At 37.7% G+C, this 24441-nt stretch overlaps 1 protein-coding gene across 2 annotated transcripts; it reads left to right on the forward strand.

Moving 5' to 3' along the window:
• Positions 1 to 6643: 6643 nt before the first annotated feature.
• On the forward strand, positions 6644 to 20199 carry LOC106066892 (uncharacterized). Of its 2 annotated transcripts, none has more exons than XM_056016461.1 (7): positions 6644 to 6763; positions 7883 to 8179; positions 11594 to 11673; positions 11968 to 12091; positions 13370 to 13430; positions 15855 to 16415; positions 19142 to 20199. In XM_056016461.1, the coding sequence occupies exons 2-7, from the start codon at positions 8019 to 8021 to the stop codon at positions 19205 to 19207; spliced, it is 1053 nt and encodes a 350-aa protein (XP_055872436.1). In that variant the 5' UTR covers positions 6644 to 6763; positions 7883 to 8018; the 3' UTR covers positions 19208 to 20199. The 2 variants fall into 2 exon arrangements, with proteins under 2 accessions (XP_055872436.1, XP_055872435.1); XM_056016460.1 differs by lacking the exon at positions 6644 to 6763 and adding an exon at positions 6957 to 7241.
• Positions 20200 to 24441: the final 4242 nt, after the last annotated feature.

A 24441-nucleotide genomic window follows, 5' to 3' on the forward strand; every position in this document is an offset into this window, starting at 1 on the left:
AATGGTACTCTTTTTTAAAAAATTATATTAACTTATTATATAACGGAAAATTTAATTACTTAAACCGGTAAAGTTTAAAATCTCATTAAATGACATAGAATTAGAGTTTAAAAATTAGATCTAGTAACCAATGAAATAGAAACGAAATTGTTGGAGTTTTAAGAAACATTTGACCGTATAATTATTTCATAGTGTAAAATACATGCTTGACTAACCTTGCCGATGTGCTATATTTTGTCTGACCACTAAAAATACAACTAACACTATTGCATAACCGTTAAACGCGCAAGGGAAAAAAACAGGGTGGTCTTGTCATTATGGACTGCACACTCAATACACTATATAGGCCTAGACTATCTTCTGTCATATCTTTAACCAGTCATTGCAAACGTGCGTAATTCCAAACATCTGGAAAACTTCAGAAATCATACCAGTGCCTAAGAAACCAAAAATAGATTGCTTAAATGATTTCCGCCCAGTAGCACTAACACCTATTGTTATGAAATGTTTTGAAAAATATATCCTTAAACAACTTGTAGCAAAAGTCAATAACAGCCTAGACCCTCACCAATTTGCATACAAAGCAGCTAGAGGAACTGAGGATGCCATTCTATTGCTTTTGGACCAGCTTTATAAGCATCTCGATATACCCAAAACATATGCACGAGTCCTCTTCGTAGATTTCTCCTCGGCTTTCAATACCATACAGCCACATCTAATGATAAACAAACTGAAACAAACTTAAATGTAAGCCCTTACTTGCAAGCATGGGTTCTAAACTTTTTAACCCAACGGCCCCAGTATGTTAAAGTCAACAACACCAAATCGTCAACTCGAGTACTATGTACGGGTGCTCCACAAGGTTGTGTACTTTCTCCTGTACTATACACTCTTTACACTAATGACACAAGAAGTATCTATGACTCAGTTAAACTCATTAAATTCGCTGATGATACTGCCATAGTCGGTCTTATTTCAGGAGACGAAACTCAGTATCGAAGCTCGATAGAAGAGTTTACAAACTGGTGCACCGACAACTTTCTAGAACTGAATGTAACAAAAACTAAAGAACTTATAATAGATTTTAGAAAGAAAAAACAAACTTTACGTGAACTGCAAATAAACACTACATCTATAGAACAAGTAAAGGCATATAAATATCTAGGCGTTATCATCAACAACAAGCTTTCATGGGAAGACCACCTTGGAACTCTGACAAAGAAAACAGCCCAGCGACTCTTTTTTTTATACAAACTCAACAGTTTTAAATTAAACAAGAAGATCCTTGAGACATTTTACGGCGCGACTGTACAGAATCTGCTAACATACGGAATAAGTTGTTGGCAAGGCAACGCCTCATCTAAACTGTTGCAACGTATAGAAAACATCATTAAAAAAGCATCAAAAATCACACTCACAACATTACCACATTTAAAGGAACTTTTTGAACAAACGTGCCTAAGAAAAATCGAAGAAATCTTGGAAGACAACGGCCACCCGCTCCATCAGAACTACGCCAGGTCGTCGCGAAGTGGGCGACTGCTGTCAATCAAAACAAGAACGGAGCGGTACAAAAACTCGTTCGTACCTCACTCGGTCAGACTCTATCACCGCCACTCATTGATCAGGGAACATGAAATGCACCAAGATACCTGTGTGTAGTCGCTGAATGAACTCTTTATGTTGTCTGTTGTATTTATGTGTATTTTTCTGTTGTGTTGTCTTTAATATGAGAAACGAGTCCTTGTAATCACAACAAATTTCCGTAAGGATCAATAAAGCAGTCTTAGTCTTAGTCTTAGTCTTAGTCTTAGACGTGTACGTCTATCTGGCCAGGTTGTTAAAATCAGTTGGACACACAGTCTATTTACTTTCTGGTCAGGGAGGGTGTGTAACTATTTTAGTGTAAAGAACAAGCTTGGCTAGCCATGCCTCGTCTGACCACTCCACTCCTAACCCTAACCTTAAGCAAACGCTATTGCATAACGCGTTAGGACAAAAATGCAGGATAGTCTTGTAGTACACACGTACAGTACACTGGTCTAGCTGACCAGACTTTATGGTCAAGAGAGGGTGTGGATTAAGATTTTTTTTTATAGAGTTGGTTATCCTAATGAAGATCTATCTAGGCCTCACTGTCTTATCTTATCTTATAAAATACAGACGTTACTTCAAAAAAGATGATTACGTTCAACGCGTCATGTATTCAGTCATGCATATTAACCAATGACCTAAATTCTGCCAAGTCACTGGTTTTCCTGGCTAGCTCTAAATAGCATTTTCAGTTGTTGTTAAGTCTATTTCTAATTTTAATCAACTTTCAATGTAAAATATGCAATCACTATGAAATATGAAATAAATGTCATAAACAATGTGATTTTAAAAATATAATTGACACTCATTATACAATTTTTGTAACAATCAATGAAAGTAGGTAATCAGCTCACTGTATTGGTTCAACAAAAATAAATAACAATAATGTTTAGTGGAACCTGTTAGGAGAAAGTTGATTGGGGGGGGGGGGGTGACACCCTGAGCTAACCGCACCAGGTAACACCGATCCTAGTGACGCCACTGGATGTCACCAGTAAATAAATGGGGACGAACAGTAGAGATTTTCTCACCAACTCAAAAAAAAAAAATGAATCATTTATTTCGATTCTCAAAAGCAATTTGAATAAAAAAAATTCTTAACTTGAATTGGAACCACCTTGATGGAAGGCCAACAATCTAGCCGCAGAGCTAGACAACTGCTTATGAAATTAGAAGGTTTTCTAATAAAAATATGGGAGGCGACGACATTGTTCTTTACACAAGGCTTATCTCCTCTTGGCTACTACGGTCTGTGTATAAAACACATTTGATTACGACTAGTAGATAAAATAATTGGACGACTTTTCGATTGTTTCGTATGTTTTTAAGTACAATGAATTATTGTGCAAACTTTTAATTTGCTCCAAGAAAGGGAAGTGGGAGAGATAACTTGTACACAAATGTAACGGATAAATTGACGGAGAGTCAGAGAGTCAGAGAGTCAGAGAGTGACTTGATATTTTACCTTTACCTCTCCCTTAGCCTGTTGGACCGTTTGGGGCACCACGCAAGATTTGTCGACCGTCTTTCTCCATTCCTCCCTGTCCTTTGCCTTGTTTAAAGCCTCTATCAATGGTAGGCCCGTCCATTCTTTTTGTTGTCCTCCCATCGCTTTCTCTGTCTGCCTCTTCTTATTTTTCCTGGTACTGTTCCCTGAAGGAAGGTCTTTGCGAGCCCCGTGGATCTTGAAATATGGCCATATTATTTTAAGCTTGCGTTTCTTTACAATGGTTAGCAGGTCGTCATGGGGTCCGATCGTTGATATAAGCTTTGTAAACAAAAACAAAACCAGGAAAAGTGTATAAATATGGGTGAATCGTAGTTTAAAAAAAGTATTGCAGAGTAAGCCAAATAACGATTTTTTTTTAAATATTAAATAAAAAAGGAGCATTAATCCGATCTCTACTAAGGTGAATGATTTGCTTTGAAAAAAAAAGCTAATTTAGTCCCTTGAATAAAACAGGTGCATTGTCTTTAATCCTAGTGGTAGAACTAAACTCCTAGAGGTAGAACTGAACTCCTAGAGGTAGAACTAAACTCCTAGAGGTAGAACTAAACTCCTAGAGGTAGAACTAAACTTCTAGAGGTAGAACTGAACTCCTAGAAGTAGAACTAAACTCCTAGAGGTAGAACTAAATTTCTAGTGGTAGAACTAAACTCCTAGAGGTAAAACTAAACTCCTATAGGTAGAACTAAACTCCTAGAGGTAGAACTAAACTCCTAGAGGTAGAACTAAACTTCTAGTGGTAGAACTAAACTCCTAGAGGTAGAACTGAACTCCTAGAGTGACCTAGAGGTAGAACTAAACTCCTAGAGGTAGAACTAAACTCCTAGAGGTAGAACTAAACTCATAGAGGTAGAACTAAACTCATAGAGGTAGACTTAAAATCTTAGAGGTAGACCTAAACTCTTAGAGGTAGACCTAAACTGCTAGAGGTACAACTAAACTCCTAGAGGTACAACTAAACTCCTAGTGGTAGAGCTAAACTCCTAGAGGTAGAACTAAACTCCTAGAGGTAGAACTAAACTCCTAGTGGTAGAACTAAACTCCTAGTGGTAGAACTAAACTCCTAGAGTTTTGAACTAGACTCGTGTAAACCCTAATCTTGATAGTGTCCCTTTGTGTTTCTTATCATAATGAACAACCACCATCTTCTTCTGTTACCTTTTCTCCCTTAAAAGTTTTTACAACATGGAGTACGAAATGTGACTTTCATTGTTCTGAGCTCTCTGAGTTATAATGTTCTTTTTTTTTATTTGTAAAATATGGTTCGGTATTGTATGTATTATTGCTACCAGGGACGGTCTTAGATAATTGGAGGCCCTAGGTGAATTGAATTTTGTGAAATAGAAAAATAAAAAAAAATAAACAGCGAAAAAAAATTATGCAATTTTATTAAAACCACATTTACTAACAACATTCTTCTTCCTCTTCTAGCCAGCTTTATTGCTGCTGAGCTGTGGACACTTTCGCAGGTTGCGTTAAGTAAAAAAAGTGTGCTATTTACTTCTGTTGTTCAGCACTCCGTACAGGGTGTTGGTTATGTAGGGCTGTAGTGGAAGTAGGGTCTGCCTAAGGTGGATTAGGGAGGGGCATTCCAAGAGGATTTGGTTTACTGTTTCAAAGGGATGGGCGCAGTGTCTGCAAAGGGGGAGTTGTGTGGTGTTTATTTTGTTCAGGTGGTAATTTAATAGTGGTGTGTGTCCTGTTCTTAGTTGGAAAATTGTACTAAAACATTAACATTTGGACAAAGTTTCGCTATTTCTCCTCTTTCTAGCCCGTAACATACGGTGACTGCTCCATGCTCCGCGCCTTATGGGGCCCGCGTTAAGAGAATCTATTGCCCATAGCCCATCGCTCTGATATGACACTCGTCCAGTGCCCCGCGCAAAGCGAAGCACGCTTCTGCTTCCACCAGGCGACAAATATAAGTCAGGGGAACCAACCCTTACCTACTTCATACTTCACCTATCGCATACGTCAACTAGACAAAGTGAAACACTTCACTACAGCTTCATAACACCAACTTCTCTTTAGTTACTCTGAAATGTCCTTTAGAAAACTTTATCAACGTAAATCAAAGACTTTAAAAAAATCAATATTCCACTACATTCGTCATTTTTACTTTCATAAAGGTTATTTAAAAATAAGCCCTAAAATAAAATAAAAACAAAATCGATATGGCGCCATTGAGCTTCCATAGCGACGGCCAAACTTTCCCCTACACCAACTGTATTTATCAATCTATTTAGGCCTACTTTAAGTGAGACCTCAAACGTCACCAAACTTAAGAACAGTTTACTGAAATCTACGCAGTTGATTAACTTGTCATCGTAACTTGAGCGACACACAGACACATCTTCAACCATACCTACACAGACACACATTCAACCAGGCCCACACAAACACACACTCAACCAGTCCCACATTCAACTAGGCCCATACAGACACACATTCAACCAGGTCCACACATTCAACTAGGTCCTCACAGACACATCTTCAACCAGGCCAACACAGACACACATTCAATTAGGCCCACAGACACATTCAACCGGGTCCATAATTCAACCAGGTCCACAAGGAGACACATTCAACCAGGCAACATAGACACACATTCGACCATGCCCACACAGACACACCTTATTACACCAGTTACCATATTGAAGTAGTGTCTCTTTAAAAGTCTTTGAATATAAAGTTCGGATCGTTAAAACTGAAACAATATATAATTGTTTTCAAGATTGGAAGGCAAGCGATATATACAGTTACAAAGGTTTTTTTTAAGTCATCCTCACTTTTTCTTCCACTATATTTATCTTAGTAAAGTTCCCCTTTCAGACCTTGTGGTCTATAGGGCAGATGATGTAAAGGTCATCTGTTTCTGTGGCCTACGGTTAACAAGGGTGTCATGTGGCCAGCACAACGACCAACCGCCTTTACTTTTCCCTAACTAATGTCAGGTACCCATTAGAGCTGGGTGGACTCAGAGGCGCCCGAAGATCCCGAAATTAAAAATCCCAGGATTCGAACCCCGGTCCCCGGTTCGGAAGCCAAGCGCTTTACCGCTCAACCACCGCGCCTCCATATTTATCTAAGTAAATCTGTATTTTCTTTTGATAAAAATACAAAAACAAAACAAAAAACAGCAAATATAAAAAAAAATGCTTGAGATAACTGCAATATAAAGAGAAGGGAAAGTGTGCATACACATCAATTCATTCTGGAGCTGTCCTTGAACAAGAGGAACATGGCCAGAGGTACCTCATCTTCTGACATTGTGAAAACAGAGTGAAATTCTCAGGTGCAGCAATGGAACAGTTTACACTATTTTCATTTAATCCTTAAAATCAATACTGTTAAATATTCCATGATTTATGGAATTCTAATTTCCTTTTTGTTTTGTTTGCACATTATATCCGTAACCTTTCTTCTTTTCCTATCTTTTAAAGTCCGTTACCAATTTTAGTTGAAGATAAGGTTATCTAAATATGATTGACTATATACGAATCATACGAATGTATGCCTCGCTTTCATGTTACAAGTATAGCGAGGGTAGGGGAGACATGACAGGAGTTGCTTAACATATCAAAAGTTCATGAATCGATCTTGGTTCTGGGTGAATGAATAGGAAATCGTCTTGACCAAGGAGTCTCCAGTTTTAACGTACAGGTTTGTACTACATAATTAGATAAATGAAAGTCTGAATACGAATAAAAACAAAGCTGTATGTTCATATTAGCTTACGTATATAAAAATGCACACTTTCTTAAAACGTTGAGAAATAAAAATGTACTATGTTTATGACTGTTGGTCCAGAGTTATACAGATTGAGAATCCCAGAGTCTGAAGTGAAAATATTAAATCCACTTAGAAAGTGTTATTGGTAAGTGGTAGTGGGTTCTATTAAATACCAAAACATTCATCACAATAGCTGCACGTGATTCCGTTTGATAAGGGAACTATTGGCCATTTAAAATCTACATACCTATGGGGGATTGATGTATACAAGACCATGCCATGAAACACATCTTCGACTCGTTTTGTTCGATGATTTAGAAAGTGTGTAAATGTTTAGGTTCATGTAGTGACTTAATGACGTGTGCTTATAAGAAAACATTTTCCACCCTAGACACACAACATGTGAAAGGTAAGTAGATATAGACTAGATAGATCTAAAGGTAGACTGGATGTCCAGTGACCTTCTCATCGTAACCCAATTTTAGTCATTGGTTCTTCTTCTTCTTCTTCTCCTTCTAGCCAGCTTTATTGCTGCTGAGCTGTGAGCTCTTTTGCAGACTGTGCCAAGGAAAAAAAGTGTGCTGTTTTAAGTCATTGGTTAACATGCATGAATAGATTGATCTAGGAACACCCTCAGGCACGACATGGCCTAAATTGTGCCGATGTGCCTAAAATCAAATAAAATCAAATCTAGGAACACCCGAGGGCGTAATCACCTTCTTTTTTGAAGTAACGTCTGTATTTTATAAGATAAGACTGAATTTATAATACCTTTAGACCATTCTTTAAAGTACTGTGGTGGGAGCACGAAAAAGGGTTATAAAAAATGGTGATGGACAACAAAAGAGACCAGACCAGTCTCATTCTTGATATCCTGCTAAGAACAGCTGCTGACCGGGAAAAGTGGAGGGATTTGGTAACGTGAACTGTCACAGCATCCACAAGACGAAAGATGAGAGTTTGTACAAATTGGTACAAATAATAGTACACTTTTATTTGCAACTTTTAAGATTCAGTGTAATATATTTCATATTTTATGTTAATTTTCAGCTTTAGTTAATGAGATTCAAAAAAGGAAATAAAGAAAAGAAAGACAGTCATCTCCCTTTCTTAGAGAATGAAGTCAAAAAAAGCTATTTAGGTGTTTGCCAGGTAGACTCTAAAAGTCACTACAAAACATTTAGAAATGAACGAGGCTATGAAGTATTCCAAGCCTTACCAAGGCAATATAGGCAAGGACAGCTTAAAGTACCCAGTGGATAAATCAGGGATCAAGTTACCAGACTACAAGCCAAGCATCAACCCGAAGGACGTGAAGCCCCAGCCCAGGGAATACAAGCAAACAATGTGAGAACCTTTAAAGCTGTTTAAAAGTAAATATAAAAAGCTTTAAGTATGAATGTATGTCTCTGAATTTAGTGCGACTGACGATGCTAATACAAGGTATAGTTTGTATACTTAGCGATGAATATTGTGGTAGCTATCAACATTTTGAAAATAGAAAGGAGGGATGGAAGGTATTCCTTTCATACCTTTGTTATCTATGGGTGAAGATGATGCAAAGCTCATCAGTTTATATGGCGGACGGTTAACGAGGGTGTTATGAGGCCAGCACAACAAACAATCAAATGTTCTTTCCCAAAGAATGTCACGTACCCATTAGAGTTGGGTGGACTTAAGGGCGTCCTAAAACTCCTCGAGGTTTAAAGTTCCAAACTTCACCATGATTTGAACACAATCCCCGTTGGTAAGGAAGCCGAGCGATTTAATAATCAACAACTATGACTATAAAAATAGGGGGGGGGGGGTTTGGGTAAGTCTCCACCAAAAGTGTTTCGTTAGTTTGTGTAACAGTAATTTTATCAACAGTTTGGTTTGAGGTCCAATAGGATGGTGTTACGGTTCTCCTGAAATAGGCCCACATTTTACCATACAAATGGCCGAATTCCACCAGGGAGATAACCACTTACCACCAAAACGATGACCTTGTAACATCAGAAAAATAGCCGCATAAAAAAACGAACTAACCTGGTTTAGATCTCGGGGAAGTCTGGGTTTTAAAATTCGGGATTTTAGAACATCCATGAGTCCACCTAAATACCTGGTATTAGAAAGGGAAAGTAAAGGCAGATGGCCACCTGACACCAATAGAAACAGATAATCTTTAAATCATCTGGTGGCGCGGTGTATAAAGCAGTAAGGCGCTTGGCTTCCGAACCGGGGGTCCCGGGTTTAAATCCTGGGATTTTTAATTTCGGGATCTTTGATCGTCTCTGAGTCCACCGAACTCTATTAAGTACCTGACATTAGCTGGGTAAAAGTAATGGCGGTTGGTCGTTGTGTTGACCAGATGGCAACCTCGTAGTCCACAGAAACATGATCTTTACATCATCTGCCCTGTAGATCACAAAGTCTGAAAAAGAGAGCTTTTTAAAATATATATCATATAATAAACCACTGACTCGAGCAGTCTTTGAACTGAATGGACGAACATTGTTTTTTTTGTTAGTGAATTCCCGAAAAAAAAATTCAAACTAAGACCCGATTCCTTCTTTCTAGTAATCAACATCCTCCGAGGAGGTCTTCTCTAGTGAGGGATCAATTCGATGAGATTTGAGGTAATCAGTAGATATTTGTAGTCCATATGTCTTAGCGTGACCAGACTTTTATTCTATTTGTTTGTTCTTTGTCCAGATTTTTATTTTGAGCTCCATCCTAACCATTTTGTTTTTTTTTCACGCTAGAAGTTAATCTGCTCTTTGTTTGCAAATTGAGTTTCATAAATTCCCACTGAAGTTCTTCAGCAAATAAAATACTTTAAGAGAGAAAAGAGCAAGCAATATGAAGAAATATGGTTGCAATGTAGTGGAGGCTAAAGAAAAACGTAAAAAAAGTGAAAGGAATAGGGACAGATTTTGAAATCCATTGACAAAATAATAAATTTCATCGAGGTCGTATTGAAAGGTCACTGTTGTCAACTAAAAAAACTAAAAATTCTTGTTGCGGAAAAAATTTAGAAAAGTGCTGAAAAGTACACAAAAATAATTTTATGGTTTATTTGGCATATCTATACTTATAAATTCAGTTCCCAGAATGCAACAAAACTTATAAATTCAGTACCCAGCATGCACCGAAACTTATAAATTCAGTACCCAGAATTCATCAAAATGTTTGCTAATAACGGCTTTGCCTCGATATACAAAATATAAAATATATAATGTATACAATGTATATAATGTATATAATATATAAAATATAATATATAAAATATATAATATATAAATATATAATATATAATATATATAATATATAAAATATAAAATATATAAAATATAAAACGCTGAATGTTTAAAAAAAAATGTTTTATGACGTTTCAATTTCAATCAACTTCGGAAATAAAGACCTGCCTCTGAATTGGACATGACAATTAGAACTAGCTAAGTATATTTATATATTTTTTTATATATATTTGTATAAATATTCGTTTCTTGGAATCGCCACCTGGAAAGTTATTTTATGATTTATTTGATGACCTTTCTGTGGAGGTATTGAAAAGAGCAGGTTATATCTACGCGAAGTAGACCCTGATAGTGTCTGTCCTCAATCGCTGATAAGGTGTTGGTGTATGATTTATTGTACTTCTCTTATGCCTTGAGAATTTAAAACACTGCTAGATCCAGATAATACTGTTACTCGCTAGTCAGCCTACTGCAAATCGGCATACTGTCTTTTCAAGTACTAAGAATAAAAGATAGCTATCTTTACTTTTTATGAGGATATCGGAAAATATTACATTGATTTTCTTGGACGGAGTTATTAAGAGCTCAATTTCCGACCAGAAAGTCGCGAGTTCCAGTCCTGATGATGACTCTGTGTTATGAAATTTAAATTAGAATTCTTTTAGAGTACCATGCTACTTACTACAGTGAAAACGTGAGCTCTGTATAAAAGGTACTTCTTGATAATCTATATTTAAAAGCAGCAACAGATTTTACCTCTACCTTTACTTTACCCGAAGGCGCGGTGGTTGAGCGGTAAAGCGCTTGGCTTCCGAACCGGGGACCGGGGTTCGAATCCTGGTGAAAACTGGGATTTTTTATTTCGGGATCTTCGGACGCCTCTGAGTCCACTGAGTCCTCTGAGTCCGCTCTAATTGGTACCTGACATTAGTTAGGAAAAAGTAAAGGCAGTTGGTCGTTGTGCTGGCTACATGACACCCTCGTTAACCGTAGGCCACAGAAACAGATGACCTTTACATCATCTGCCATATAGACCACAAGGTCTGAAAGGGTTTACCTATCCCTTAGTCTGTTGGAGCACCATGCAAGATTTGTCGACCGTCATTCTCCATTCCTCCTGCCCTTTGCCTTAGACCCTTCTTCAACGGCAGGCCCGTCCACTCTTAAATGTATGTCTTCCCATCGCTTTCTCTGAGGCAGACAGAGAAAGCGATGAAAACTACAGATGAACATAGGAAAAAAAGCTGCTTCGATTCATGAAATGTTAATTTAATAATTAATATAGTCATAGGCCTACATACATATGTGAAATTAATTTATGTTCTAAACATATATTTATTTACTTATTTATTTCACCTCTGTAGGCTTAATTTAATATAATAGCTGACAATTCTTTTTTTTTATATTTCTGCATTGTCTGTTTCTCTATACAGTTGCATTCACGACTATCTAGTTCAAAGAAAAGAAACGGCATAATTATTAATTAAAATGTGGTTTATTTGTTTACTTTTTTTTGAGATAGTGATTCAAGACCAAAGCGCGCAGCTAACAGACCACCCCCACCACAACCAAAGCCAAAAGCTCCGAAACCAACTCGTGCAGGTAAAAGAACATAGATCTGAATACATGAACTCTCGAAAACGTCTAGTCCAGGGGTTCTCAACCTGTGGGTCGCGACCCCCTTGGGGGTCGATTGACGATCTGCCAGGGGTCGCCTAAGACCATCGAAATTATGGATTGTTATTGTCTATTCTTCTATTGCTGTGTGGGTGGGGTTCGCGGCAGAGTGGGGGATTGTAAAAAGGGGACGCCGAGCATAAAAGGTTGAGAACCGCTGGTCTAGTCTGTTTTGTTTGTTTTAATTCTTTTTTCACGAGCTTTCGATTCGTTTTACAGCGAATCCAGCACCGAGGCAAGCCAAATTTAAAGGATACGAACCCAATATCAAGTGGGATCCTAAGCAAAAGGTGAACGCTTATGAGCCGAAGCTGTACAAAGGAAACATCAACCAAACCACTAAGTAAGATTCTGTCTAGCTTTGAAATTTGGTTTAAACATTCAGTTGTTCCATTCATCAGATACTGATATATTAAAATAGACAATACAGTGTTTCTCAAACTTTTGGGGTTAGGGTTAGGGTAACTTTTACCCCTTCTAGAATTTTGGAAACGCTGAATACTCCTTGCTCCGCCGTTACAAGCGATTTTTCAATTTAATGTTTAAAAATGCTGAAAAAGAATTTATCAACTGAACATATTACACTAGTATTTAAACAACAACAAAAAAAAAAGCTTAGTTAATGAGGTAAAACGCGTACCCCCTTTAAACTTTTTCTGTATCCCTGGGGGTACTCGTACCCAACTCCAGGAAACACTGACATAATAGATGATTTCACACATTATCTTTCTTTTACTCGGCTCCATAATATAAATATAAAAAGCTGAAAAAACAAGTGTATGATAAAATGTAGCGATAAAAAATAAAAACTGTTTAGAATCATGCATCTTTGTTCAATTTAAAGCTGCATATGTTAATGGCATATGTTAATGGCCTTGTCTTCGATTCCGAGGATTGAGAATGCGTGCAGTGTTTCACTCAGTTGCGACCTACATATTTTTTCCACACAATGCAAATACAGCCGTTGTCCACCGCGGGTCTATTTAAGTTTCAGAACAATAAAATACCATTTTTACCCAAATGTTCGCACCTCATTCAAATTACAAATAAAACTTTTGTTCGAGATAAAATAATAACAATAGTAATACCAGTGTGTCCCAAGAGTCCCAAGATTAAGGATGAGTGCACCGACTACGCAAACCCAATAGCGACCTGCATATTTTTCCGCATCTTGTGCAGACAAAGCCGTTGTCTATTTAACGTTTTCGTCATCTGCGCCTGTCTTCTACAAAAGGCTCTCTTCGGGCCTCAAATGTGTGCCCAACAGCTTTCGTGAAAGCTCTCCCCTATGCCAGTGAGGGCGATTTTAGTGTGTGTGTTGGGGGGGGGGCACCTTTGTTACGCCGTCCTCCTTTAAGGTCACCAAATAAAAAAAAATCATTCATTTTACTAGGCACTATCCTGAAATATCTCAATCTCAAATTCTTTTCATTTTATCCGATATGATACAATACATGGCAAAAAGAAAGGGAGAGCAATAATCACAATACTTATTACAATGTTTGAGTTCCTTCAAGGAACTCAAACTGGCGCAGTATGTTACATATTAGCGACAATTTGTTATTAGAAATGTGAGATGCTATTTCTATATGAAACTTATTATTTTTTTTTATTTATATAGTCCAGGGAAAATGTATGAGCTGCCGGAGGATTATTACGGATTTCCCAAAAGTAAAGAACAGGTACTTAATTCTGAATAGTCTCTGCATTGTAAACTAATCGGTGTTTATTGTCTCCACTTGTAATCATTTAGCGTTCAGGTATTTCCTAATTAGCTTTAAAAACAAAACATGCAAACTATAAAAAAATATGTTCAAATCAAACCTTAAATAAAGGAAAAAAACGTTCAATTACTGCCGCATAACTCAATGCTGCAAGATTTTTTTTTTCCTTTCCTATATAGAAACAAAATTAATTAATTACTACTAATTGATGAACTCATTGGTTAATTGTTTATTGATTCGTGTGTTGTCATAGACAATAAGTAATTGTAGAAAGTCTCAACTTGATCCGAGAATGGGAAGTGGGAGAAATAACGTGTACAAAATTTGTACCAGACAGACAAACAGACTGAGTTTATATAAGCTTTGTAAACCTGACAACACAAGAATCAATAACAAAAATTTAACCAATTAACTATTGGTAATTAGTTATTTTGTTTGGTATCTAGAACAAAGGAAAGAAATTGTACTTGACTGAAGGGGTGGTATAAGCTGAATTAGTCCCTTTTTATAAGTCGTATAAATCTGAGGCTTAGCGAACACAAACATAAAATAGAAACAATAGATAACTATACAATCTTCCATGTTCATGCGCTCTTCACTAGCAGAGTGGTTACGTTTTGGCTTGAGAGGCTTGAGAAGGCTTTAGTCCACGAGTTTGAGTTCAGGTCGTTCACTTTTTTTTTTATGAATACATTAAAAAAAAAGCGATCACCCAGATACCCCGTTCCTTCTCCCCCACCCCTTTCTAACTGGTCCAGACAAGTGTTAGGATCATAGCGTATTGAGAAAGCTTAAAGCTTGATATTACGCTAAATAAAAACAATGGGTAAAAATATTTCTAATCGCACAGATTTATTATTGTTTGTCTAGATTCTAGATCTATTACAAATTTAATTACATGACTGAGCCAAACTAATTGATACACTTAATATAAGTTTTTTTTTTAAAAAGTATTTTTAGCAGCCCTTTAAAGGGGAAAAGACGCTATTAGTTTTGTGTAGCCTGTCTTTCCGTCCGTCCGTCTATCCGTCCGTCCGTCCTGTTTAGAACTCAGAAACTAGAAGAGAAAATGAAAATCGGACATCATGATATGTTAGATCATTTAAAGTTCTGATGCAACGGCTACTCTTTTTTTTCCAAAAGTGAACCATTTAATTTTAAACATTATCTATGCAAGCAGATTTTTCATAAAAATACACCACTTTTACAACTATTCACTATTAATAGTAACAAACGCATCATACTCCGTAGTAGGGGAGATCGAGATCTACCATATTTTTAACACATTTATGCAAACGGTTTTAGATTTTTTGTCAAAAAATTTTTTTTCACATTTGTATTGCTAAGTTAAGTAAGTTCTGTCATACTAACTACTACATTTACACACACACACACAAAATGTTAACCATTTTTTTAAAGAGAAAAAATATATTTAGTATGCATATACGTTTGACAGAATTTAAAACAATTATTAATAAGCAGTTTTTCATATTGTCGCGTGAACTGCATCGGTATGCACTTAACCAAAGGGAATTTTTTTACGGAAATGTTTTTTTTTCTTGAGGATTTGAATAAGAGATTGACCCTTTACAAAACGATTAGATCAATTAGATATTCATTATAAGACATCAGTTAGGCCAGGTACACATCTAACTTCACATTCACTTTCACCTATCTTTTGGTCTGCTGGACCGCTGAAGCACCACACAAGATCTGTCAACCTTCTTTCTCCATTCTTCTCTGTCATTTGTCTTTGAAAGAATTTCATTCTGATGTCCTTTCTGAAAATATTGAAACCTGCCTTTTTACCTGCCTGTGTGGACCACTTCGGGGGCCGATTTTGAATATGCGTTTACACACTAACTGTCTTTGTAACCTAGTTTGTTTTTTTTAATGTTTGGTGGTTTTATGTTTGTTTTACATTTTTCCGGCATTAATTTCAAAATTGAAAATCATAACATCCTAGGGCTAGGCGAAACCTCCCGCAAGAATTTTTTAAAATTCTGCACTTCCAACACTCTAATACATAACCTTACCTCATTGCCGGAATATTTTTATTTACATGTAATAAAAGCAGTTTCTGTATTTCTATCTTTGGTTTATTTCCCCTCCCTCCCTTACGTACCACCTTCCTAATCCCCTCCCTCTGTCGCTCTTTGCTGAATGTTGTTAGTGATCAAATTCCCTAAATTTTTTTTTTTTAAAAACAGGAAGAGTGTTAAAAGTGAAGCATATATTTTATTGTTATTATGCTAATATTTCGCAGTCTAACTCATTATAAGTATGATTCATTCCCAATTAAATCTACCATATTAGATTAATATATCAGCATTATAGATGTAATGAAATAGATTGATATGTGTGTATGCATGTCTCTTACAGCCGCCCGTGAAAAAAGAGGCTCCCCAACCAAAGCCAGTAGAGAAGAAGGTTAAGCTGAACAAAGTCGAGCCTTTGCCTCCTCCCCCTCAGCCGCCGCCGCCTGCGCCTGCACCGCCTCCCGTGGAGAGAAAAAAGACACCACCTAAAAAGGCCCCTGCAAAACCAATTGTACCAGACCCACTGGTAGAGGCGCCTCTGCCTCCTCCGCTACCACCACCAATAAAAGTCAAGACGCCTCCACCAGCACCCGCCAAGGAGCCGGTGTATGTCTTCTATGACCCACCCTCACCTGAGCCATATCCGCCTACGAGGAGGGAGTACTACCCCAAGCCGGAGCCCTTCTACAACAGCAAACCCGAGCCCATATTTCCGCCTCTGATTCCTATCAGCATGAGCGACTACTTGTCGAGCGAACCCAAGGCTAAGGAGACCACGCAGAAACCGAGGGGCAACCCACTTATACCCGTCATGTATCCGCCTTCGAAGCTGTACGACCTTTCCCGTTACAGCCCCCTGCCCATGACATCACTGGACGATGACATCTATCAAATCAGAGGATCGGTAAGTGAACTGAATCAGTGAACCCAACCTTTTTCTTTTTCAAGTCACTCTCACTTGTGAGGTTTCTCTACTCATGATGTAGTACTAAACGGTCATACTAAACTTCCTTTCGACCTTTCGGCCTGTATACAATGGCGCAGAACACATGACCTTTACACAACATGAAGATGGGAGTCTCGTTGTTTTCCGAAAAATCTTGTCTTCTTTCCCATCTGAACCATAATCTTCAAATACAGAAACAAAACCTAATAAAATAATCAGAAAGACACAAAGATAAAGGCACATTCCTCGTTCCATATGCTAGGACAAATTCGTACAAATGCTCCTTTTCCCCTAGTGCTATTAGAGCATGGAATGGGTTACCTGAGCTAGCCAGGAAAACCAGTGACTTGGCAGAATTTAGGTCATTGGTTAATATGCATGACTGAATGCATGACGCATAGGACGTAATCATATTCTTTTTTGAAGTAACGTCTGTATTATATAAGATAAGATAAGAGGATCTGAAGGTTCCATGGTGACCCAGCAAGAGTTCAAGAGTTTGATAAATTAATGCTCATGAACATTTTGCTTCGAAGTCTAGATCTAAAGGCCTATCTTAGGTATATTATTAAGTCTAGTAGATCTATACATTCCCTTAACCAAGATTCTTTCTCGGAAAGGGGGCGGGGTGGTGGTAAAAGGGGTAAAGAAAAGTTCCTCTTTGAGAACTTGCGATCTTTAGGGCAGATGTGTCGGGGTGAAAGATGTTTCATTTTTGAAAATCTAACATTCATCATTTATTAAGAGTAAAATAATCACTCTATAATTTGTGTAAAGAAGGTATTGTCTTTTTCATGGGCGTAGCCAGGATTTTTTTTCGGGGAGGGTTTTGGGGGGGGAGATTCCCCCCTGACTCCCCCCCCCCCGCGGAAAAAAATTATATATATATATATATGTGTGTATGCATAATTAATCTTTATTACATTCTGACCCTTTCGGAAGACGTTTATTGTCTATTGTAGACTCCCTGCCCTTGCTAGCAAGGGGGTCTGGGGGAGTTCGCAGCGCTCCCCCAGCGCGGGGCGAAGCCCCGCCGCCGAGCACTATTTCTGGTATTGAAAGCCAACAAAATGCATATTCTGAGGTATCTACAGTGCATTATCTTGCTATTAAAAAGTTTTATTTCAAAAACTAATGTGCTATTCTTACTGACTTAGACTCTCTCGCGCCGTTCGGCGCATTTTCCGGCAAGCTGTTTCCGCAACTCTTATTTTGCGTAATTCATTTTGTGTGAGAACCTCATGCGACGCTCTGTCACAACCTTACTAAAGATTCGACTCACAGTTCGACATATGATTTCTTTGATTTAGACCCGATCTCTATGACTGACTCCTAAAATCTGTCTTAGTCATCTTTGTTGAGACATATTTAATGATTTTCAATTTCGGCAGAAGACTATTCAAACTTTATTAATGGAGCCCAAGCCACTGGTAGAAATTTGTAACCTTTCTTGACTACGCTCTTGGAATTACATGCCTGTATTTCGCTTTAGATTTTATATCGAAAAGGAAAGTTTTTTCGTCAAATCATCTGTTGAGGGGTTTTAAACTAAGAAATCTCTGGAGTTTTTTTGTTTTGTTTTTAATTCAAAACCCCATTTAGCTACGATCATAGAATTTGGTGACTGTAGTTTGCTTTAAAATAATATTGAAGAGAGAGGTTTTCAACTCTAAACGCACTGTAGGGGAATTTTAAACTCAAAACCATCTGGAGGGGTTTTAAACTTTAAAGAAAAAGCCATCTGGAGAAGGGGGATTTAAACTCAAAACCCCTTTGGCGACGCTCATAGATTTTATAGTGTGTAATTTGCTTTTTTTTATATTGAAGAGGTACTTTTTAGCTTCAAACCCTAACTGGAGGGGATGGGGGTTTAAACTCAAAACCCCTTTGGCTACGCTCATAGAATTTTGAGTGTGTAATTTGCTTTTTTTATATTGAAGATGGGGTTTATCGTAAATTTTGGAGGGGGTTTTAAAATCAAAATCTTCCTCAACTGTGCTGTTGGAATTTGGGGATTGTTGTTTGCATTTTTTTTTGTTTTGTTTTATACAAGAGGGGGATTTAACTGCAAAAACACTCTGGTAGGGGGTTTAAAATTCAACCCCCCCTGTAGGGGGTTTTAAACTCAAAGCCCCCTGGTAGAGGGATTTGTATCTCAAAACCCCCTGATAGGTGTTTTTTAAATCTCAAAACCCCCTGGTAGGGGGATTTAAACTCAAAAACCCCTGGTAGAGGGTTTTAACTCAAAACTGCCTTGGCTGTGCTGTGGTAAGTGATGATTTAGTATTAAAATCTCACCTAAAATAAACAAAATGAAAGCAAAAATCAGTCACTTAATTCCGTTCCCCCCCCCCTGAGGGGGGGATTTCATTTCGGGGGGGGGGGGGGTTTGAACCCCAAGAACCCCCCCCCCCTGGCTACGCCCATGGTCTTTTTTAAACAGTAGGCCTAATATAAAATGCTCTTCTTGTTTTGTATTTTGCACTATTTAAATGTATTTTAACAAACATTTCAAAAAATGTATTATTTAAAAAAAAAAAAAAAAAAGTATTTCGCTATATAAGCCTAATTTTTTTTTTTTTTCAAAACATATTCCTTTAATCCCATCCACCCATCTTGTAATCCACATATTAAGATGTCATCATTCAGCCTTTAAGGTTGCCCTTTTTTTTTCTTCCTCTCAGGGCGTTCCGATGTACAGTGCTATCGGATTGTTGCTCAGGAACTCGGGAAGCTACAGCTATTACTAAGCATCAAAATTTTCAAACTATTACTGGCGCAAAAAAAACAACAAAAACCTTTTCGTCATGTTACAGAATGAATCGGCTTGTTGCCTACCTCCATCTTTTACTTTTTTCTACTGTTCAACAGTTAGAAGATGAATCGGATCTACATAACTGTAATTCATGGACAAGATAAATGACCATTAGAATGGCATCTTTAATTTTTTAAGGAACTAGGATGCAGACTTCGCCAGATTCTAAGCTTTACATTTGTGCAAAACCTATTTTTTTAAAAGTAGCATTCCCTGATACTAATGTTAAACGTGTGAAATTTAACACACAATAACCACCTATTTATGTGCCTAAAACTGCTGGCTAAATTCTGCATAAAACTGTTTTGCAGTCTGTTTAAAAGAACTAGTCTATGTTGTCTTGAAAACCTGATATATAAAAGATGATCTATATTTTTATGGCCAATAAAAAAGCTGCAATGATCGCTTATTCAAGTTGTTTTCTCAATCAGACATTTGCTGCTCTCATGACGTGACACTTGGTGTTGAGACGTGGCACCTGGTGTTGAGACGTGACACCTGGTGTTGAGACGTGAAACTTGGTGTTGAGATGAGACGTGAAACTTGAAGGTTTGGGATAGAACATTTCAATACTCATAAAGAATAGCATTTCCTTTTTGAGATAACAATCGGGACTTGAAAAAGTGTCCATATATTTTTTTTTTTGCATATGTGTTTGTTTAATTTTTTTTTTCATAATGAAAGCTTTTGTTTTCGTTTTATGGGAGTATTGGAGAATGGTCACGTGGGACGAAGGTTGACGTTTCGTATTTATTTTTTTTGTTTTCTTTTCTTCAGAATGTTACAATTTTTAAGAATAATAAAATGCACTGCTATATTTATTGCTATACATTACACTAGTGATCAATTTACCCAATGCAAAATCAGTAATGAATATGTCATTTGAAATCTTACAAATCAGAATTTGAATCACATTTTGTTTTGCTTTAATAATCTTATTCGTTTTTTGTTTGTTTGTTGATGATTATGTTACAATGAATATAAAAAATACAACAACAACGTCTTATTATGATTACATTTTATTATTGTCAAGCTATTACTTTTATATGTTTTTCTCAGAATAGATTTAGAATTTATGTTTTAATGCACATAAATAGTTTTATCTACACGATACTCCTGAGATGAACTCAGGCATGAGGACAAAGAAAGGACAACTCCCATAATTCCTTTGAAGGAAACTTGTTCAACTCCCGTACAGATCTAGTGACATTGCTGATACAGCCCCCCCCCCCCCCCCCCACAGTACGCTATTCTGCCTCAACGTGGCACTTGGGTGGAAACGAACCATTAGAGGGAGTGGTTAGGCTAAATGAATAGCAAATCAAAACTCCCGTGGGTGTGGCCCCATTGCACGGAGCGGAGTTGAAAGAGAGCTCCCACGGCCCTGTCGATAATCCATGCGCCTCAAGGGACCGTTACATAATGGCGAGTTCTGCACGGTTAGCTTGGTACAACATAGGAAAATGGCGGAGGTTCCTGGTATACTCGGCCTTCGGCCATGCTTTCTAGCCCATGCACCCGTAGTGCCAGATATATCGGAAATAGTAATGCTTTACATAGGCATTGACTTGGACCTCTTCCAGACAGAACGGTTGTTCAAACATGTTTTTTTTCCTGTTCAATCAGGGTTTTTTTTTCAAACATAGAGCTCGAAGAGCCTTCGGCTCAGCTCTTAGACAATCAAACGATACAGCCCCCCGCCCCCGGGCAATGCTTCTCAGCTGATGTGGCACAGAGAAGGAACATGGGGGATAGGGTCAACCCTGGTGTGCTCGGTCTTTGGCCTCTCTTCTAATCTTTGGATACGAGCTATTGGTAATAAGGATGTAATAATTTACATCTGCTTGGATCTTTCCCAGACATAAGCTTGTTCAGACAGGCAGATGGAAGCAAAGTTTTATGCCTTCAGTCCCAACAGTCTTAGACTCAACTGTTACGACAATCACAAAAGGAACAGCTCCCCGCGGCTCACGGAGCTGCGAAGTCTCTTGCAAGACCTGCACCTTTGTCGCCACTCACTCTCCACAATATCAGCAACGAGCATTAAAATTTGTGCTAAATCGGGTAAGGTAAGCACATATGGGGCGGTGTCCCGTTCTGCACAGCGCTATTATTGTTTGTTCCACCCTTTTTAGCCTCGGTCATGGATCATCACGGTCCTGGTGGCGCATATGCTGCTAGATTTTAGCTACTTCTCTAATACCTAATCTAGGATCATCGTCGTAACTTGTTAACACGTATTTATGGCAACGAAACTGGGCACGGCCAGATGGCCTTCTCCAGCTAGAGTATCAGCCATTTCACTGCCCCCATCAAGCCTTAGCGTCAGGAAGTTTACTGCATGAAAAGCACTGCATCACTAATTTGGTGGATGTTATCTGCGCCGCCTATCCTATCAAAGGTCGCCTCCCCCCCCCCCCCCTCCATTCATGCCTTGGGGGCAGGATTGTAAATCGATGGCATTTAATTCATAGCTTCTAAAATATAAATCATAGCATCTCCCTAGAATAGTCTAGATTGACTCTAGATCAAGAAAAAAAAAAGAGTTTTATAGGCCTAATTATTTTGAAACAATATTATTTTTAAGGCATATTATTGATAAAGTGTGACCTACTGTACGTGTCTCTCTATTCGAGCCACTGGAGTTCCGGCTCCCCCCTCCCTCTTCCTCCCTTTCACAGCTTATTTTTACGTTTGAGCCTCGGTTTCAAACTTCGACTACGGCGATAAGTGGAAGTAACTCAGGATGTCTCTATTTTTCATACACAAATCTAGAGTTTAATTCCGCTTGCTTAGGTATTAAATCAAATTATATTATTTTTGTACATACTATTAAAAATTAAACGCCCCCCTCCTGTTAATAGTTTTGGATCTGCATCTGAATCGAATCAATTTACAAAATAAATAAGAACTAACAAAAAACATTATACATATAAATAACATTTTCTTAGAAGCGTTAATCTATCCTGAAAAATATAACGTCCACAGCTTATAGCGTGATGTGCTTCCAATCATTGGGAAAAGCCGTCAAGTTGTTCTATTTTTTGGTTCACAAAGCTTATATCATTGTGTTTAGAGTAAGTTCGTTCGCTAACTATTTAAAACTAACTCTAAAAGCCTTCTATTTTTTATGAATCCTTGAGTGGCTCAGTTGCTAACGCATCGGCCTTCTATCATGTAGGTTCCAGTTCAAATTCAGACTAGGGCATCTTTTTTTTTTCAAATAGCTTTTGAAAAGGCAACACTAAAAGCATTATTTCAGATACTCCAGCCACTTCTTCGTCCACTGGTCCACAAAAGGGATTGAACCCTAGCCCATTGAGTATGCTTTAAGCATAAAAGTTGCTATAAACAAATAACAAATTTCCAATAACAAAACATTATTATTAGTCTAGAGCTCTAGATCTATAAAAAAAAATAATCACACGATAATTAATGCAATTTCACTCAAAATAAGCGAGGTTTAACATATATATATATCATGGGCGTAGCCAGAGGGGGGGGGGGTTGGATCGGAATTTAGTGACTGATTTTTAGCGGCCCCCGAAAGGGGAAAAGACGCTATTAGTTTTGTGCGAAATGTCTGTCCGTCTGACCGTCTGTCCGTCCGTCCCGTTTAGATCTCGTAAACTAGAAAAGATATTGAAAATCCGACATCACAATATTTTAGACCATTCAAAGTTCTGATGCAACGGCTACTTTTTTTTTTCTGAAAGCGAAAAATCTAATTGTTAAAATCAGTTATGCAAGCAGTTTTTTAAAGAGAAAAAACTAATTAGTATGCATTATAAGTTAGACCTAATTTAAAATGAATAGCGATCTTATTAACTTCATTTTTCTGAACATTTTTTATATTGCGGAATTTTTTTTTTTTTTTTTTTTTTTTAAAGGATTCGAATAAGAGATTGAGCCTTTTCAAAACAATTAGATCAATTATAAGACATCAGTTAGGCCAGGGAAGGCGCGGTGGCTGAGCGGTAAAGCGCTTGGCTTCCGAACCGGGGGTCCCGGGTTCGAATCCTGGTGAAGACTGGGATTTTCAACTTTAGAATCTTTGGGCGCCTGTGAGTCCACTCAGCTCTAATGGGTACCTGACATTATTTGGGGAAAAGTATAGGCGGTTGGTCGTTGTGCTGGCTACATGACACCCTCGCTAACCGTAGGCCACAAAAACAGATGAACTTTACATCATCTGCCCTATAGACCACAAGGTCTAAAAGGGGAACTAGCTAGCTTTACATTCACTTACACCTATCCTTTGATCTGCGGGACCGTTGAGGCACTACACAAGATCTGTTAACCTTCTTTCTCCATTCTTATCTCTCATTTGTCTTTGATATAATTTCATTTGGATGTTCTTTCTGAAAATATTGAAGCCTGCCTGGGTGGACCTCTTCGGGGGCCGATTTTGAGTTTGTGTTTCCACACAAACTGTCTTTTGTAACCTTGTTTGCTTTGATTTTGTTTATTTTAGGTGAGATTTTAATATTAAACCAGCACTCGCCATAGCACAACCAAGGGAGTTTTGAGTTTAAAACCCCCTACAGGGGGGTTCGAGTTTTAAACCCATTACCAGAGGTTTTTGCAGTTAAATCCCCCTCTTCTATAAAACAAAACAAAAAAAAAATGCAAACGACAATCCCCATATTCCAAGAGCACAGTTATGGAAAGTTTTGATTTTAAAACCCCCTCCGAAATTTACGAAATTTACGATAAACCCCTCTTCAATATAAAAAAAGCAAATTACACACTCAAAATGCTATGAGCGTCGCCAAAAGGGGTTTTGAGTTTAAACCCCCCTTCAGAAGGGTTTGATGCTAAAAAATACCTCTTCAATATTAAAAAAAAGCAAATTACACACTAAAATTATTTGAGCGTAGCCAATTCAATTGGGGGTTTTGAATTTAAACCCCTCTTCTACAGATGGCTTTTTTTTTTAAAGTTTAAAACCCCTCCAGATGGTTTTGAGTTTAAAATCCCCCTACAGAGGGTTTGAGGTGGAAAAACCTCTATCTTCAATATTATTCTAAAGCAAAATACAGTTACTAAATTCTATTACCTTAGCTAAATGGGGTCTTGATTGAAAAAACACAATTATAGAGATTTTTAAATTTAAAAAAGATGATTTTGACGATAAAACTTCCCTTTTCGATATAAAATCTAAAGCAA

Source organism: Biomphalaria glabrata, chromosome 17, assembly GCF_947242115.1.
Source record: "Biomphalaria glabrata chromosome 17, xgBioGlab47.1, whole genome shotgun sequence".
NCBI lineage: Eukaryota > Metazoa > Mollusca > Gastropoda > Planorbidae > Biomphalaria > Biomphalaria glabrata.